The sequence below is a fragment of the Lepisosteus platostomus genome, chromosome 4 (genome assembly GCF_059453375.1).
Source record: "Lepisosteus platostomus isolate fLepPlt1 chromosome 4, fLepPlt1.hap1, whole genome shotgun sequence".
In the NCBI taxonomy this organism is placed as follows: Eukaryota; Metazoa; Chordata; class Actinopteri; order Semionotiformes; family Lepisosteidae; genus Lepisosteus; species Lepisosteus platostomus.
In genome coordinates this window covers 52,265,574-52,284,449 of record NC_142614.1, presented here as the reverse complement: position 1 = coordinate 52,284,449, position 18,876 = coordinate 52,265,574, and the positions used below count along the sequence as shown (strand labels likewise).

The window sequence follows — 18,876 nt, the reverse complement described above, 5'->3', positions numbered from 1 at the left end:
TGGGCAAAAAGGGCTTTGGTCAAGGAGGTGACTAAGAACCCAATGGCCACTCTAACAGAGCTTCAGAGTTCCTGTGTAAAGATGGGAGAACCTGCCGGAAGGACAACGATCTCTGCAGCACTCCTTCAATCAGGTCTCTATGGTAGAGTGACTGGACAGAAGCCACTCCTGTGTAAATGGCATATGATAGCCTGCCTGGAGTTTGCCAAATGGCGCTTAAAGGTCTCTTGAGAGCATGAGGAAAAAGATTCTCTGGTCTAATGAGACAAAAATTGAATTCCTCAGCCTGGATGCCAAACACCATCCCTGGCAAAAACCAGATACCGCTCATCACCTGGTTATACCATCCCTACCGTGAAGCATGGTGGTGGCAGCATCATGCTGTGCGTATGTTTCTCAGTGGCAGAGACTGGGAAACTTGGCAGGATTGAGGGAAAGCTGACCGGAGCCAAATACAGAGAGGTCCTTGAAGAAAACCTGCTCCAGAACACACGACCTTGGACTAGGGCGAAGATTCACCTTTCAGCATGTCAACGATCCAAAGTACATATCCAAGACAACGCTGGAGTGGCTTCGGAACAAGTCTCTGAATGCCCTTGAGTGGCCCAGCCAAAGTCCAGACTTGAAACCCATAGAAAATCGGTGGAGAGAAGGTCACAGATGCTCCCCATCCAATCTGACAGATCTTGAGAGGATCTACAAGGAAGAATGTAAGAAACTGCCCAAATCCAAGTGTGCCAAGCTGATAGAAGCAAACCCAAGAACACTCGCAGCTGTAATTGCTGCTTAAGGTGGTCCTACAAAGTACTGAATAAAGGGTCTGAATACTTATGTAAAAGGGAAATGTCAGTTTTTTTTTAAATAAATTTGCAAAAGTTCCTAAAAATGTGTTTTCACTTTGTCATTATGGGGTATTGTTTGTCGATTGATGGCAAAAAAGAATCAATTCAAACCATTTTGAAATAAGTCTACAACACAACAAAGTGTGGAAAAAGTGGAGGGGTCTGAATACTTTTTGAAGGCACTGTATGTTTATGATGACATTAGCTTCTGTATTGTGAATATCCAGTGAAAGAAAAACATGGTAACAATTTTTCTGGTAACATGGTAACACACAGGTTACAATCAGACATTCATGTCTGACAGTTATGATAATTTCTGGCTCATTTACAGAGTTTTAAATTTAAAAAAAAAAAGAAAAGTAAAATATTCAAAGTTAAGCAGTTCTAACTTTTCAGTGCATTTTTAGTTTTACTTTTCCTCTAGTGTGCCACAGTGCTGCTTTTGCAAATTAGTCTCAGCAAAGCTAGAATAACATTCTGTTTTAACTGTTATTTTCTTTGCTTTGTCATTTGTAGGTGGTGCTTATTACTTGATATCCAGGAGTCTGGGACCTGAGTTTGGAGGGTCCATTGGTCTCATCTTTGCCTTTGCAAATGCAGTGGCCCTTGCCATGTATGTTGTAGGCTTTGCAGAGACTGTCATGGAGCTCCTGAAAGTAAGTAACTTGGATTTCCTGATTTCTCAGTGAATTAAGTGATCTCTTGCCTTAGGAGGACATACTGTATACCAGTGCCTTACAGAGCTTTGTCTCCTTGTTTCACTCAGGTTTCTTAGAGACTTCACGCTGGTGTCGATAATTGGAAAATGGGGCATTGCTGTTTATTGCTTTGGATGTAGGGTGGGATTTATTTGTAGTACAGATTTTGCTGGGACATTGCCGAATTTAAGAGTTTAATTTGAAGATGTTGTCATTTGTCTCATATAATATGTTATCCCATAGTTACATTCAAGTATAATTCCTTATTATTTCCTTTTCTTCAAGCTTGAAGTATTGGTTAGGCTAAAAAAAATATTCTAACCTTTTGTGCGTGAAAATATCGAAACCCATCAGCTGGTTAGTTCAAAATTAGGATTGGAATCGGAGAGTATTCTATGGAGAGTATTCCCTTCAATGTAGATATATATTTTTTCTAAGTTTGCACAATATAAAGTGCAATATGTAGTATAATAAACCATAGGGAAATAGTTCCCCTTTACATAATACTTTAATTTAGTTTCAGAAAATCAATTATCTTTCTTAAGAAAGAAGTCTTTGCTGCACAGATTAGTTCCCTCTCGATGCTCAAAGGAGTTAGAAGCTTGAATTCAGGAGAGAGGTCAAGCCTCTGACCAAACGTTCCTCTGTGTGAACATGGGTCATCGATCCTTTCTTCCCCTGCGTTTGACTCTTGAATCTCTCCACCTCCTCCTCTTGGCTGACTCTGCAGAGGGACTTTGACTCAACCACGCAGCTTCATGCCCATCCCTCCAGTAGCCACACAATGCCCTTGTGAGGTGCTGTACCTCTGTAGCTGTTGAAATTCCGTATTTAAAAAACGTTGAGATCTTTGCAAACAAATGTTAAAACCATGCCTGATGTCGCTAATTTAAGATTTAACGTGACCTTCCCTCACGACCCTCTTTCCCTGCCATTCACAGGAAATGGACGCGTTAATGATTGATGACACTAATGATGTCAGAATCATCGGCACCATCACCGTTATTGTTCTGTTGGGGATTTCTGTAGCAGGAATGGAATGGGAGGCAAAGGTTAGTCATTCATCTCCACATCACACCCTGCTGTATTGTATATTTCATACATAATGTTAGTGCTGTTTGTTTATACACTTCTCTAATAATCTAATGAATGTTTACCTTTTAAGGCTGTTCTTTAACATTGGAATCACATTTCTGTCATTAAATGCACCTGTATCTGCCTGCACAAAGGACTTGAATCCATATTATCTTGTACCTCACATTATCCATTAATTAACATGGCAAATAATTGAGAGCAAATTTAAAGAAGCATTAGTGAAATTAAGAATGGTGGAAGGAGGATGTTTTTGAAGAACAGTACTCATATATTTACAGCTACTTCTGCGGACTTTTGGAGGTTTATATTAAATCATTGTTCTGAAAAACCTGAGTCTAGAATTCAGTTTACAACTCTTGTACAATTTTCCCATAATGTGAATGCTCATATCAATGCATGCTTGTTTTTGTAGGAGCAAAACCAAAAGTATGGTCTAAGCGATTAATAAAACACGTATCTAGATGTAATACAATACCAGTGAATGTTTTTTTAAGCTACAGTTTGACTTCTTTTAAAGGCACAAATCTTCCTGCTGGTGATCCTGGTAACAGCGATTTTCAATTATGTCATTGGGAGCTTTATCAGAGTAGAATCAAAAGAGCCCAGAGGGTTTTTTGGTTACCAAGGTATGTTCCTCACAGTCATGAACAGCTGTGTTTGTCATCCTAAATTTCAGAACACTAAAGCCATTTACTAACAATGCTGCTCTAAAACATTAGGAGGCTTTACATTTTTTTCTGAACATGAAGCGCATATTTACATTTATAATCTGATAGTTAACAAAATTTGTTCAGGATTTAAGATTGGTTTTTTTGTTGATGGGCAAACTGACTTAGTGTTGATTCTGTTAGTTCTACAATGTAAAATGTTGTTCTAATACAGTACACTGTCAATATCAAATACTAAATCATGTTCTTTTTTTTTAAACAGTTGATATAATGTTAGAAAACATGGGATCAAATTTTCGAGAAGACCAGACCTTCTTCTCCGTTTTTGCCATTTTCTTCCCAGCAGCAACAGGCATTCTTGCTGGAGCAAACATCTCGGGTGATCTTGCAGTAAGTGCTAAGAAAGTATAAAGCAGGTTAAAACATTGAATCACAGAAGATTTAATTAAGTGACAAAGGTAAATAAAGTGACAAAGGCAATTGAAACAAGGCAAGGTCTATGAAATGTCAGCTGATTGGCTGGGCAGTCGCATCTATGTAGTAGTAGTTAGAGCTCTTATCTAACAACTGAAAGGCAGTAGGTTTGGTACTTCACTCAAGAAGTTGAAATAAAATGCTCTGTTTTATAAATGGGTAGTGTGAGTAGCAGTGTGGTGCAGTGGTCAGGGTCTGCACTTGTAACTGGAATGATGCAGGTTCAAATCCTGTGATTTGGTGAGACATTGCTGTGGTATCCTTGAGCAGTTCAGGTACTTCACCTGAAGTGTTCCAGTAATGTGCCCAGCTGTGTAAATGGGTGCATATACAAGTTGGTTTACATAACAGTGTCAGACAAATATATGTTTATTAGCTGAGTAAAGAAGATGATCAAATGTGTTTCTATATGTTCTTTTCACAAAAAGCATATTATGCAAAACAAATGTTGTATAATGGAGCAAGGAGTAGAAGTAACACTTCTAGAAATAGTTATGCAAACAAAAGTGACTGAGGAAAGAAGCGATAAGTAACTTAAGCTAGATGGATTATTCCAAAGTCTGAGGCTAATTTTAAAACAAGGGTAACTACAGTGTTTGGTTAAAAAGATGTCAATCTGGACATTTTGTTCTGCGCACAAATCCAAACCAAATCTTGGTGTATGGCTTTGTGCAGACAGGCGTTGTTAAAAAAACGGTCAAAATTGCAGATGAAACAATGTCAGAAATTATCAAGCCTCGGGTGAAAATGTGAGAGGGGCTCATGTGTGGAGAATCATTGTGTTGTTGCATCTCTAAAACACAAGCAGGATACTTATATGAAGGAACAGTATCACCCTTTTCTTCAGCATCAAGCAAGAACCTCAGGAGGTCTTTGAAGACTTTTTCAACATGGTCATAGCCCTGAGCCTACAAATAGCTACCACCTAAATTACTTATTAAAGAAATGAGTTTAACCTTAATGACCTTGTATCCCTCTGGGTTGATTAATTAGCCAAATCCATGCAATTTTTAAACCAAAGCATAAAAATGGAGATAGTCAAATTGATCAATTTAATCATTTATCCATTATTGAATACAGAATAATTGAATAGTGAAATAGTTTAATAGTCATGTCTTTATTTTGTGATGGCATTCTACAATTCTTGTTTTATTATTTTTAGGATCCACAGTTAGCCATACCAAGAGGAACCCTCCTAGCCATTTTGATAACTGGATTAGTCTATCTTGGAATTGCCATTTCTACAGGTTTGCGTGTTTTTGTTTTTGTTATCTGTAATAAACTTGTGTCCTATAATGCGTGGGGGTATAAATTCAGATTATATGATTTTTCTCAATGTTCTCTGACCAGTGCTGAACTTAAGACTCTTCCAGCTATGACTGTGTAACAGCAAACATTATGTAAAGCTCAAGGTTGAGCTCCACCACTAAAAGTCTAGGTTTTTGGTTTATTTTAGAAATGGTCCTAGTTTACCAGCACTTGAAATTAGGAGATAGCAAGCCAGCTCCAGCTCATTTATTTCCAAGACTAGCTATCCCCATAACCGAGGATAGTGACTTTGAATAAAAACAGAAGAAGTTTTCAAACTCAAAACAAATCTCTCTCAATCATCCCTCCCTTTCTCTCTATACACAACAATAAAAGGACAGAAACAATATTGAAACTAGTTTAGCATCAATTAGCACCACATCGTGGTATTATGTGGCCTATTTTTCAGTGGACGGCTGTTGGAATTCCACTTCTATAAATAGTGAAAAATTAAACATGACTGTATCACTGCATTTACTCACTTATTATTCATAGTGAAAAGTAAAAAAAACTACTTCTCCCACTGAATCAGTCAGCCTCAACTGATCCCCCCCCCAAGATACCTCAACTAGAACGTGCATATTCTACAATGCACAGAACCCATACTGATTTACTGGACTTACCACAACTGTTCACTCATAATGTCAGTATTGGTTAGTCCCAATACATCATGCTTATCCATTGTGTGTGTAAAGTGATACATGTAGGGAAAGAAAAAAAGAACAAAAGGACAAAGGATCTGTTATCACCCATTCTTTCATTTAGCATTTTATGCTTTAATTGGCCTCTGAAGACATTCTGTTTGTTGTAGGAGAAAATGTAATTACTGGTATTTTTAGATAACACCTGTTGTAATGTTTTCATGACATGCTTTGAGTTGTTTTGTAAGAGTTTTGATAATTTTCCATCATTTTGGGTTTCTTTCTCTAAGGGTCTTGCATCGTGCGTGATGCCACAGGAAATGTTAACGATACCATCAGCGGGCAGATCCTGAACTGCACTGATGCAGCCTGTAAACTTGGCTATGACTTTTCTTCATGCAAGACTCAGAAGTGCCCCTATGGACTCCACAATGACTTCCAGGTAAGTAAGGGGAGTGGGTTTTAATCCTAGAACACAACACATGCAACGCAACACATTTTTGGACTAAATAGAGCTTTAACTTCTCATCCTGTACTGGTTGTATGACCAAGTGTTTTGTAGTAGTGTAAGAAAAATGGTGTCATTTACAAATCTAGCTTTTTGGCAATAAATCAAAATCTCTTTGATTTTTTTTTTGCATTTGTAGTTAAGTTTTTATGCTGATGTTTTCTTTATTATTTACCATTTTGTTAAGTGAGAATAAATAATTACAATGTACATGAGGTTTTCTCTCACTGTCCAAAGACACACTGGTAGGTTAATTGGCTTCTGGGAAATTTGTCTGTGGTGTGAGTGTGTGTATGTTTGCTTCTGTGTGAGCCCTGCGGTCCACTGGCATCCCATCCGGGGTGTGTCCTGCCTTGTGCCAATTGCTTGCTGGGATAAGCTTCAGCTCTCCCATGGCCTTGGATAAAGCAGTTAGAAAATGGACGAATGTATGGAATGACAATGTTTGTGAAGGAGTTGTATGCAACATTCTTGCAACGTCCTGTACAGTTTCAGGATGGTAGATTTTTCAGGGTGCCGTATTTTTCAGTGCAGAATGGTAAACGTGGTCCATAGCGATAGATGGTTACTTGATGTAATTTATTGTTTTATCTTTGAACTCTTGTCTTACTTTTTTTTGAGATAGTAGTTTAGAACCTCTGTGGTCTTTTAAGACTTTAAAGGGTCATTCAATGTTGGAATGTGATGTGACGGATAAATTTAAGTTGCACATTAGCAATACAGAAAGAGAAAAACAACCCTTAGAATCCCATTTCTGTGTCCTGTCATTTTGTGCCTAAAAAACGCTTGTTGTCGCCAGTAATTTTGAAATGTAAAGTTACTTTAAAAATGAACTTATTATGAAAATATTACAGTAAGAATTGACTAAGAGGCTGTTAAGAAGCTGTTAGAAAATAGATGGATAAGCATATGTAAAATGTAATGACTCTGGGTTGGCTGGGATGTCACATTCCAGTATAGTAAGGATTTATCAGTATTAGTTCAGCTTCATTCTTAAATCTGAGAGATTAGTGCATTCAGTGGAAGATTAATTCATTTTTTAAACCCAACTGATATCTTCAAAGAAAATGTGCTAATAATAACATGACCTTGTGCTTTGATTTTAAACTGAAAATGTGAAGATTATCACCATGCAAGGGTATTTTGCTCTACCTCCTGTTTTCCAGCAGCTGTTCTGCCTTTCAGTCCCAGGCTGAAATATTATATTTACTGAGTATACTATACTGAGTAAATACTATACTCATGTGTTGAATTTGAAATTATTCAGTACATGTGTAGGTACAAATAAAACTTGTTCAAAGACATACTACCTGAATGTGTATCTGACACGTGAGAGAAATGAGTGAAATGGATAAAGCACTAAGAATGATTTCTGTAATTATTTCTAAATTTAAATGTATCTGCCAGGTGTCTAGACCTCCATCCATTCAGCTGTATTATCCAATATATGGTCTCTCGGGAATTGGAGCCTATCCTGACAGGCAGTGGTCACAAGACAGTATACAGCCTGGATGGGACCAATGGATTTTAAAAGATATTTCATTTTTTTTAATTAAGGAACTATGCAGAAGGTTTTGCTTTTATATGTATGATGTGTGGTAAATGAGCATTACTGCAGATTTGTCACTTTATAGCCACCTTGTATAAAGGATTTTATATGGATCTGCAGCTGTTTGTTCAGGCTTCCATAAGTAACAGGCTAAATTGAAATGGACATTTCTGTTATTCGTTTTGAGAATTGGGTGTTTTTACCAGTTTTTTTATTGAGAATCTGTGACGAACGTCAATATCGCAGTTAGCCAACAAAAGAAAAGAATGAAAATTGTTTTAGAATAATGAAAAGTCTGTGCTTTCTCAATGCTCATATTTATTTAGTTTTTTTTTTCTCAGAAAAGTCAAACAAAACTAAATCAGAACCAGGACTTAGATGTAAGATTTTTTTTTCAATGACGCAAGATACACAGTGATGGAAAAAAAAGAAGTTTTTAAATAGTGGTGTTTGTTTTTCAGTCACAAGGTTGGGTCAGGTCCAGACAATGAAAGGAAGTATTCATGAGAGGTCCTTTTTGTTATGGGCACTCTTTATTCTGACATTGTGATAAAGGCACAAGGGCATAGTATGCAGACCAGAGTCTTCATAGAAACAATGCTGGTCTTCCAAGTGTAATGGCTAATAAGAAGTGGTCGTGTGGTAGAGTAGCCACACAATTCACCCAGTGTTTATCCAGTGTTTAGCAAGAAAAAAATGTACATAATAAAGATTAAATCTTACATTATGTATTGTATGCGATAAATGTATGCTGAAAATATTAACAGTAAGAGAGATTTAAATTAAGTGAGTCACAATTGGTATCAGTTTTCAGTGAGGTAGAGCAAAGTGGAAAACTATACTGCATTAGAATGGAAAACTGTCTTCAGCACATGTTGCCTTAGAATAAGCAATAAATACAACCCTGTCCCAGATTGTTTTTATGTCAATGAAGAATATTGAACAATTTTGCAATAAAGAAAATGCTTCCATGTTTACTAGGCAGCATGAAAATGACTCGAAATATGAAACCAGGTGAAAGGTTAATAGAGGATCTTAGACTGGTCAAGTCATGTTCCAGTTTTAAATTCAATTGAACATGCACTATACATGATAAAGAAAATAAATCGGACCACCCTGGGAATATGCAAAAACTCAAATTGGCTGCAGCACAGCATCTCAAATGATTTTACAGTTCATTAGGTTGCAGACTTTCGATTAATTGACTCAGCGGGATAATTACTTAAAGTGAACGTCCCAAAACCTATGGCTCTTTAAAATAACTGGAATTAAGATAAAGTATGTTGTTGGTAAAAAAAATGTAATGTATGCATGCAATTACCCCAAAATAAAAATAAGATCGTGTTTATATTGATCACAAATTGCTTGACTGTAAAGGAAAACAAATAACTGTTTTCACTGTGTTTACCCAATACTTTTGGAAGGCGCTGTTTATTGCAGTTTTCTATAAAAAAAATAGCTTTGCATATAAGTCTGAATCAAGGAAATATAATTTATGACGAAAACTTTAAATAAGCATTCTCTCTTCTTAGGTGCTCTCCCAGGTTACGGTTTGAACACGTACAGTATAATATGCCTCTGCACAGTTCCTAGAGTTTTTAAAATGTTTAAAGAAAGCAGATATGTTACTTGTAAATGCCAGTTTTGTAAGACATACAGTCAAAGCATCTGTGAAGAGGAGCATTTAAAGTGTATTTCTCTAAGAGACTCTCTGGAACTCATTAATAAACCGTGAGAAGCATCTTGGACTGCTTGGGGTGCCTTGTCAGATAAAACATTTAAAAATAACTAAATTAATTTGGTTATAAACAGAAGAGAAGTAAATGCTTTTGTCAGGAGTCAACAAAATAAAAATAGATTAGTACTGGCAAAACTAAAAAGGTCTCTGAATTCTGAGCAAGTTCCTTTGGTCAGACCAAGTATCTGTAAGCTTAATAATAATAATAGCTTACACATATGTAGTGCTTTTTTGACACTCCTCTCAAAGGGCTTAATACCAATGTGCAGCACTCACCTAGATGATGAAACGGCAGTGATAGAGCACACAGCACTCTCAGCACACACCAGCTATTAGTGGGGAGAATAACAGAGTGATGAAGCCAATTCAGAGATGGGGAATATTAGAAGCCCATGACTGGTAAAGGCCAATGGAAATTTCTAAATTCCTGTCTTGGCCATGACATTAGGGTAACACTCCTACTCTTTTTGAGAAATGCCCTGGGGTTTTTAATGACCACAGAGAGTCAGGTCCTCGGTTTTGCCTCTCACCCTTTTAAAGTATAGTGACTATACTGGGGCATAAAGACCCACACAGGCAGCAGAGTGAGCACCCCCTACTGGCCCCACTTATAAGATGAGTAAACACCCCACAAAAAAAAATCATTATTTCTGCATGACGGTAATTTTTTGTTGAAGGCTTTAGAGCCCCTGAAGCTGTGCTCATTAGGTAGGAATTGTCCTGGTTGTCCCAGCTGTCATATTTGGAAGTGGCAGCCTTATGGTCGGGGTGGTATGCGGCACTGTTTTTGTGTAAAAGTTCAACAGGTTATTAAATGTGTACAGTTATGTTGAAAAATGCATCAGATCCCTCCATTGGTAATTGTAATTCTACAAAATAGCTTAACCTTTCCAGTGAGATTCCCAGCAGAATTCAATACTCATAGATAATTTGAAGAAAATGTTTTAGGAGTTTGTGTTATTCGAAGGCAGAAAGCTGAACGAAATAATCTGAAAAATAAAACATGACTGGAAATATAACCACCAGGGGGTATTGGGCACTGAAGGGTCAAAGAAACCTTTTGATCTTTTGAATCTTTAACTTCAATAACAATATCCTGCTCATTTAATCATTTTTTAAATTCAGAATCCAAAATTTTAAGGGGGATCTAATTTTTGTGGCTGATTGTATACAAATCTGAGTATTCGTGTTTCAAAATACAGTAATTTGCATTTTAAAAGATTCAAATATTGAGAGCACAGGATATTTTATACCCTGCATTATTTAATCGTTTCATCTTAATGTTGACTGAAAGTAGTTCTATGATGAATATTTAGTGTTTCTCACAAACAGAACCCCTAACATTTATACCCTTGGGATTTTGTTTGGTCGGATAATAAGGAAGTTTACATCACCCTAGCCCTTAAAGCACTGTTCCCACAGTATTGTCTTAAAGGCTCTTGAAGCACAGAAATCCAAAGTTTTCTTTCCCAGTACAGCATCATCACAGAAGCTATAGATTACACAAATTAACGGTTTGTGCAGAATGTTTTGATACCGTTTTAACTGTATATACAGTACAGTAACTGAAAAGTTTAATGGTCTTAGAATATGAAGCTGCGTCAGTGTCCAAGTTGCTAAGCAACAAGTAGAGGTTAACTTGCAGTGTGGTATTATTACTTGTAATGTTTATACATTGTATATTACTACATTGCATAAAGATGTTTGGTTTAAGGAATATTTGCTATATGTACAGATTGGTTTTACCTGTTTTTTTTTCATTCCTCTTTTCAGAAGCAGCATTTCAGTGAAGATTTTATTGTAAACTCTGTACCTTTCGAACCTTAATTAAAAAGATGAAGATGAGGTCATCCTAGTAAATTCGGGATTTTTGTTTGTTATATAAGTAATTTATGAAGGTTGTTCACAGATTAAAGAGTCCAAGGGTCTTTAGAACCTGAGGTTCATTAAAGTATCCCTACAGAGCAGTCAGGAGCCTGATTTATTGTGAGGAAGACTCTTTAGTTACCTTGGGTATAGGAGTGCCATAAATCCAACCATGCAAAGCTGAAAGTTTGAGCCATTTAAAATTAAATAAAAATGGACATGTTTGACTTTAAAGAAAATTTCAGAAAATGATGTGGCAATAACCTAAGAAAAAAGTCAAAACTGCAGATGAATGAGCAATGTAAAGGCAATTATCTTAAATTGTTCATTTAGAATATATCTGATCTCTGTCCTGTATTTGAGCAGATATCTGCATTAAAAAAATATGAATTGGCAATTATCTTCTTTTATGTACTTTTAAAATATTTGCTGAGACAGTAAAAGCCAAAGGATGCTATCTATGATTAAATCTTCAATTTTAACTGTAACTATGTCTTAAAGAATAAAGGGCTTACCTTTGTACATGATTTAGAATGTGATTGTTAAATCTGAACACAGTTATCACCCTCTTTTATAAAGGGTGTGCACACTTATTCAACCTTTTTTTCATTTTTAATTTTTGTTCACTTTTTTTACAATTTTCCACTTAAATATTGTTGGTTAAAAGATCTTATTAAAGATGAAAAAAGGTCTGACATAATTTCTCTTGATTTCAGCCTTTACATCAGCGAAAGCTAAATTTTCAGGAAGGGTGTGTAGACTTTTGATATTCACTGTATTTGGCACGTTTGTAGCTCTTACAAATGAAAATTAAAATACGTTTGTTAGGATCAGGGTGAGAAGGTAATATAATGCATCATTGGATAAGCATTGGGAAAGACCCAATCATGGGTTAACCTTCCCAGTGTTTCAATACTCTCGAAAACAGGTGTCAGAAGCAAATAGCCCAGAAGCAGATAGTGAAGTAATGGAGGTGGGTTATCAAATTTAGATCTTTTTAAATACACTAACTGATAAAGGTAAGGAGCTTTGGAGAACAAATAATAGAAATCCCAAGTTAGTTACTTTGTACATTAGCAACTTTAATGAAAAACAGGGAACGTTATGGTCTTTTTGTTTTAGGTATTTTCGAAGCTGTGGAGAATATTTCATGTAATTTTTTGCATTAGAGATTGTGGTGATAAGCCACGGAAACAACGTTCTGTATTTCTACTTTAGAGCATCGTTTGAGGTCTGGGTGGCACTATGGTGTGTCCAGTATTTACATGTGATGTTTTATTTAGACATTATTGAAAATGTTGTGCAGAAATTCCATCTGGCACCTCTCCAGCCACATTTCAGTGGGCCACTGCGGAGGCCAATTATCAGTTTTATATCTGAGACCCAGTAATTCTAGTCTTTTACGTCAAGATTTTGATTGACATGTTCTATTTAAAACCTCAAAGAGATGCATTAAGATACATTAAGGACAGCAAATTTAGTTTTCTTTAGCTGTTTGTATGTTTAGTCAATGTGATTTTCATTTTCCAGTGCTTTGGAACAGCATCCAGTTGCTTGAAAAGTGCTGTGTACAGTAATTAGATATGTTTCCCTTGTGATTTTCTTATAGTGGGGAAATGCAGTTGCTAATAACTATTAACCACGTAGACAGACAGAAGCAATGGCTTTCAAACATCTTAATATTGCAAAAACAGAAAGCAATTCTTTTGCACGCATCCTGACATGTGGACTGAGACCTGAGGCATCTAAATCTGGCATTTTATTATCACATGAGGCATATTCCCCCATGAGATTGGCATGTATGTCCTTTGTCCCAACTGCCTGAGAAGTTGTCACAGGGTTATATTATTTCAGATTGCAGGCATGCTGTTACCCTTACCATGGCAAAACCACTGTGCCTGTTCCCTAGGTAATGAGCACGGTGTCTGGATTTGGGCCCCTCATCACTGCAGGTATCTTCTCCGCAACCCTTTCTTCAGCCTTGGCTTCACTGGTCAGTGCACCCAAAGTCTTCCAGGTCAGACATGTTCATTTATTTTCAACTCATATTTTCACTAAATGTATGTGCCATCATAGGTTGGTATCAGTGTTAAGCACTGATGATGTCACAACTTAATTGCCTGATTTGCAAACGTGTCGAAATGTATTTAAATGTGATAAAAGCCCAATGCAGTGGGGGTAATTTAGTAGTTTTGTAATTAACACTGTTACAAGTGGGGCGGGAGGGTTCCGAATATAGCGAAAATCAGGAACTGACCAAGCAAATACTGTAAATTTAAAAAAAAGGTCATTTTAAAAGTAAAATAATCATAACCCCAACTTGTAAGGATTTTGCCAAGAAAGTACCTGAGCGGCACATGGATTCTTTGTTCTCTGGCACAGCTTTGTTGAAAAGAATAATAATTCCTGTACTTTTGGTCAAAACGTATTACTTAAGAAAGAAAATGACACTACACACAATATAAACATATAACTCAGATGTTTCTCTGTTAACACGTTTACCGGCGAGCTGTTTCAGAGAAGTATGTCTAGACCACCAGAAAAGCCCCAGATTGCTACCAAGTATTTGACTCTTAATTTCTAAAGAGGCCAAATGAAGAGATAGGATACCTTCTAAACCAAATGCAAACAGTCTGTGGTTAAATCTCTCTCTGCAAACCTGGATACCACAAAATAAATGGGAACCTATCACCCTATTATAAAATGCACACAATAACCAGGAGAGGTCATTTTTAATCTAGAGATTCTTCAGTCAGGAAAGCTGAGTTCCCTAAAAACACTGAATATCAGGCTCTTCTTACAGGGTTCAAATACTTACCTTAGCGTCAATCTGGTCTTCTTGGTTGATCTCGAACAAGAAACTCCCTGGCACACACTTTGTTCTATTACGGTACCTCCTCTCTCGTCATGTGCTGTTCTGATCATCTGTTCTCTTATATGGTGTCTTTGTGCACTGTTGATTGTCACTTAATCATTTACGCAGAACTTAAGGTGAACCAAGGAAAACTTTACATTTGCTTTAATCATTGAATTTGGACCCCCCTACGTCTCCGAAAACATCCTTTTTTGTTGACACGGTGGGAATTACCCCTAGTCTCCTTGAGACACTTCCATAGCTCCAGCAAAACGCAAAAAACATTCTTGCAATGACTGCCATTAAAACACAAACAACAACAGTGATGTCATAAACTGTATTCTTGCTCCTTGTATTCTTGGTGTTGGCCACCGTGTGTCTTTTAAGTGTAAGAGCATAGACAAAGTGAGCTAGAGCTTAAAACTTATGAATTTAAATACAAATGTTGTTACTTGAGGTATATTTGCAACAAAAAACAGGAGTAAAAGCAGGGTGTCACATTTTTTTTACACTCTTATGTTTTCATAACATTTCTGATGTTTAACTGACAGTTTTGGTGATTTTTGTAAATTTGTGTTTCATTGTGTTAAAATTTGCAAAAGAGAGGAGGCCTTTTGCTTTATATTTCTTCTTTTACATCCAGGCTTTGTGCAAAGACAATATCTACCCCGGTCTGAGCATGTTTGCCAAGGGGTTTGGGAAGAACAATGAGCCACTGCGTGGGTATATTCTCACCTTCTGCATTGGTCTTGGCTTCATTTTAATTGGTGAGTTCACATTCTACAAATGTTCTGACATTTTTGGAGCAGGTTTGGGAGATAGTCATCTTCTCTGTGCACAATGATTATTTTTTCATTGTTTCCTGAAAGCTGTGGCATTTTTAAATGGCTCAATTTGTGAACAAAATGGATTTGTTTGAACAGCTTCACAGCAGGAAGATATTGTTTGGTTTACATTTTCTTTCCTTTTAGTCAAAAAGGGACAGTCATGACCCCAAACAGCCTTTTCCACCAGCAGTAATTCCAGTGACTTGGTTGAATAATCCAACTTGTTTTCTGTACGGTACACCCCCAGACAGTGATTATAATCCAGTCGCCAGAACACAAAAGTATGAAATTGGCAGAGACTCAGCATTAAATTTGTGAAATTCTGAAGTCTACTGAGCAAGGCTTATTGTCCCGAGTCAGAAATTTACTTATAGATCTGTTTGATTCTGGATTGAATCTATCAGTATTGTAATAATTTACTGGTATTTGCTGTGAGATGATGCTAAGGCTGTTGAAGTCCTTTAAGATTTAGTTTAAGGATTTAGGTTTTATTAAAAGACCCCAAGGTACACTGCAATTGTTTTTACTGGGTACCTTATTATAGTAAATCACTGCATTTGAGTGTTGTCTGAACTATTTTAACTGCATATCAGACCTGAAGTAAGGTCAAGACAGTTTATATTCAGTCATTGGTAGACATTAGGATCTATTCGTTTTTCTGTCATGTTCATAGTTTGGCGGAATGGCACTAAAATGACACAATTATTTGTGTAACATAAGCCCGAGGGAAATTTTGCAATCAAGAAAAATTCTAAATTTAAACTATTAAAAGATCAGTATGTAGTAGCAGGCAATTATGATTGAATCTGTATGGAAGCTGTACAGATGGAGTACATGGAACGTGCACTCCTTTTTATGCCTTTTCCTTACCCTCCTCGCTTCTTTTGCACCAGCTCCTTGAGTACTGTACTTGTTCCGTAGTTTCATCTGTATAGACAAATGTGTTGTTACCTCAACCGAGTGAGTCAGTGCTAAATTAGGCTCATAACTTGCTCATGACAATTTCACATTGATATGAAGATCTGTCTCAAGCTCCTGATTGCCAGTTAACAGGTTTACAGCAAACACAGCTGTTAGAAGTCAGGTTTGTAGTGACTGCATGTATATTTCATTGATGTGCAGATAAGAGTAAATCTCTTAACAACATCACCTTGATAAATAAAATGATCAATGAAAGTGCGCTCGCAGAAAATGAAAAGTAGTGATGTTTGTACGTACACATTAAATACAACCTGTGGACATTTTTATTTTCTTAAGTGGATATGCCTTTTTATTGTTTTTACTTTTTCTTTGTTGTGGATTTGTTTAGGTCAGCTGAAACATTTGATACAGTATTTTGAAAATATTATGGCAATCCCATGAATAACGCTCATTTTGGTAACAGATAAAACAATCTTACATTTCTCTTGTAAGCCGTGTCTGTCTTAAAATGAGTTGAACCGTAGGAAAAAGGTCTTTGTTTTGTTTTCCAGGTGACTTGAACACCATTGCTCCCATCATTTCCAACTTCTTCTTGGCCTCTTATGCCTTAATCAACTTCTCTGTATTCCATGCGTCTTTGGCCAAGTCTCCAGGTAGGAACTTGTCAGAAATCTTAAATGCATGTCACAAATGGCTTTCAGACTGAAATGACTTGCCTTCACAAAGTTTTATCTTCCAGGAGCCTTTTCATTTCCTTTTCATACTGATAAATTCTAGTATGATGTCCAAGTCTTGATAAGGATTTATTGCCTTGGATGTTTATTACAGTATTAGAGTGTCTTAACAGAAGAAAGGGATCTGAATGAATTCTGTAGGTAACATTGATGCCAGTTCTTTATTCACCTCTTTTTAATTTTTTTTTTTACTACAGCTACAATATATAAACAAGATTTGATGTAATCATGCAGGGAAATAGCCCCATTCATTAAATATTTGCATATGCAATGTGCAAATATTTAATCCTTTTGAAAAACATAAGTATATAATGTGACTTTTTAAGTGTAATTTAAGTTTTTAAATGGATATTTAATTGTAGGTTTGTTATAGATACACTGTATATGTCAATTGCTACAGTTGTAACATTTTTGTAGATTCTGATGGTTTATTTGTGGTTGACCTAGACTATTTTTATAGCAAATGTGATAAAACGGTAAAGTATAGCCTGTACGTATTCACAGCCTAAACAAGGATAGAACCTTTGTACCTATGTGCTTCACATTCTCTGAATTGTGATGTGATAGTAAATGGAATAACACAATTCCATGTTGTGTGGAAAAAGAGCTATTTTAGTTCAGTTATTTCCCTTTGCTATTGTATGAAAGGGAAAACCTCAGGAGGAGCCATGTCCCAAGAGAAGACTGTTTTTGGCAACTGGATCAAAGGCCATTTGTCAGACCTTTCCAGGAGAAAAAAAAGTAGAGTTACATAGGTATCTTAATGAACAGAATGGAAGAACTGGCACGGATGAGCTTGTCACATAATTGAGGAATAGCACGCAGTTATTTATATCATACAGTGTCAGGAACTCATACAGACAAACTCAAAAAGGCTTTGAATACTGTTATTAACCTGTGTTTTTCTTAAGATCAAGCATTTAAATATTTTGCTTCCTTTTATGCTGTAGTGCCAGTTTCTTCAGTTACAGCAATGTTGTATTTAAAACTTCAATTTCATTCTCTGGTTTCTGGTATTTTTTGGTTCACAGTGTGACAAGGTTGTTTAAAGCATTGCAGGTCAGACACATTGTGCTCTGCAGATCTCATTTTAAAAACATCAGTCAGTTCTTCATCACACTTCATTCAGATTATGGGAAATGTACTTAATTTCAAGTACCAAATCTATTGCTCTTACAGTGAATAAGTAAGAATGTCTTATGCAAGTTCAAAGAGTCAATAGTACTGTATTTTACTGTATGAACTAAAATAATATAAATTCTAGGGTGGTACTGTTTTAGTCTATGTAGTTGTAATTTATGTATCTCAGGATTCAACTATCATTAACTAATTAATAGTGTTATATACTGCATACTTTTCAATGAAATTTTTTTTTGTAGTATTAATTGAACATTATATGAAAATAAGTAAACTGTGTCTGTATTTTCTGAAATTAGTAGCCTCTTCTGCGCAAAAGAAACAAGGAAGTTTTGTTGCTAAGAAAGTCATTTTTTTCTGCATTTGTTTCTGTTGCTGTAATTTTTCATGCTTCTTAAATTAAAACTTTGTAACTTGGAACATTATAGAAAATTCTCAAAATAGTCCTTTATTGTGATTTAACTGATGACTTCTAAATATACCACATTAAATTTATTTAAAATGCTAAAAAGATTACAAACCAAAAAAGTCAAATATATTAGCAATCAGATGGAGTGAATGTCAGAAGACTGCAATTTTAAATAAGGATGTGAACTTACTTGAAGAGACAGGGACATTTTTATTTGTCATTTTATTGATTATTCATGTGGTGTTTATCACATTGTTTAAATAATGAATATTTTTTCCCCTTTTACCAAAGTTTTAGAAGAAGACCAGGTACATATTTTATACGTCAAAGATGCATTGTTAAAGGGAGCATTGGGAGTTTATCGACAATAAAGCAAATAATTCATAAGGTTAAAGTTCTCATAGACTTGCACGTACTACTATGCATGTAAGTTAATGATAAATACCACTATTATATTTTGTCTTGCTATGCCCACTTTCAGGTTAAGTGTACGTTGTCCGAGTCATGCAATTTTGTTTAAGGACCCGTCTATAAAATTGTAATAAAGAGTAAACCAGTCTTTTCAAGATCATATTTAAATAACAAAAGAATGTTGCTCTTTGTTATC

General features: G+C 36.0%; 1 protein-coding gene across 2 annotated transcripts in view; it reads left to right on the top strand.

The window, feature by feature from the left end:
* slc12a2 (solute carrier family 12 member 2) overlaps positions 1 to 18,876 on the top strand; it is a 95,584-nt gene that overhangs the window by 54,560 nt on the left and 22,148 nt on the right. For both annotated transcript variants that reach the window (XM_088629831.1, XM_088629830.1), the window contains exons 5-13: positions 1,359 to 1,498; positions 2,482 to 2,592; positions 3,153 to 3,261; positions 3,566 to 3,693; positions 4,940 to 5,024; positions 6,017 to 6,168; positions 13,297 to 13,404; positions 14,885 to 15,008; positions 16,541 to 16,642. In XM_088629831.1, the coding sequence (XP_088485957.1) occupies positions 1,359 to 1,498; positions 2,482 to 2,592; positions 3,153 to 3,261; positions 3,566 to 3,693; positions 4,940 to 5,024; positions 6,017 to 6,168; positions 13,297 to 13,404; positions 14,885 to 15,008; positions 16,541 to 16,642 (1,059 nt within the window). The remainder of the gene's footprint in view (positions 1 to 1,358; positions 1,499 to 2,481; positions 2,593 to 3,152; positions 3,262 to 3,565; positions 3,694 to 4,939; positions 5,025 to 6,016; positions 6,169 to 13,296; positions 13,405 to 14,884; positions 15,009 to 16,540; positions 16,643 to 18,876) is intronic.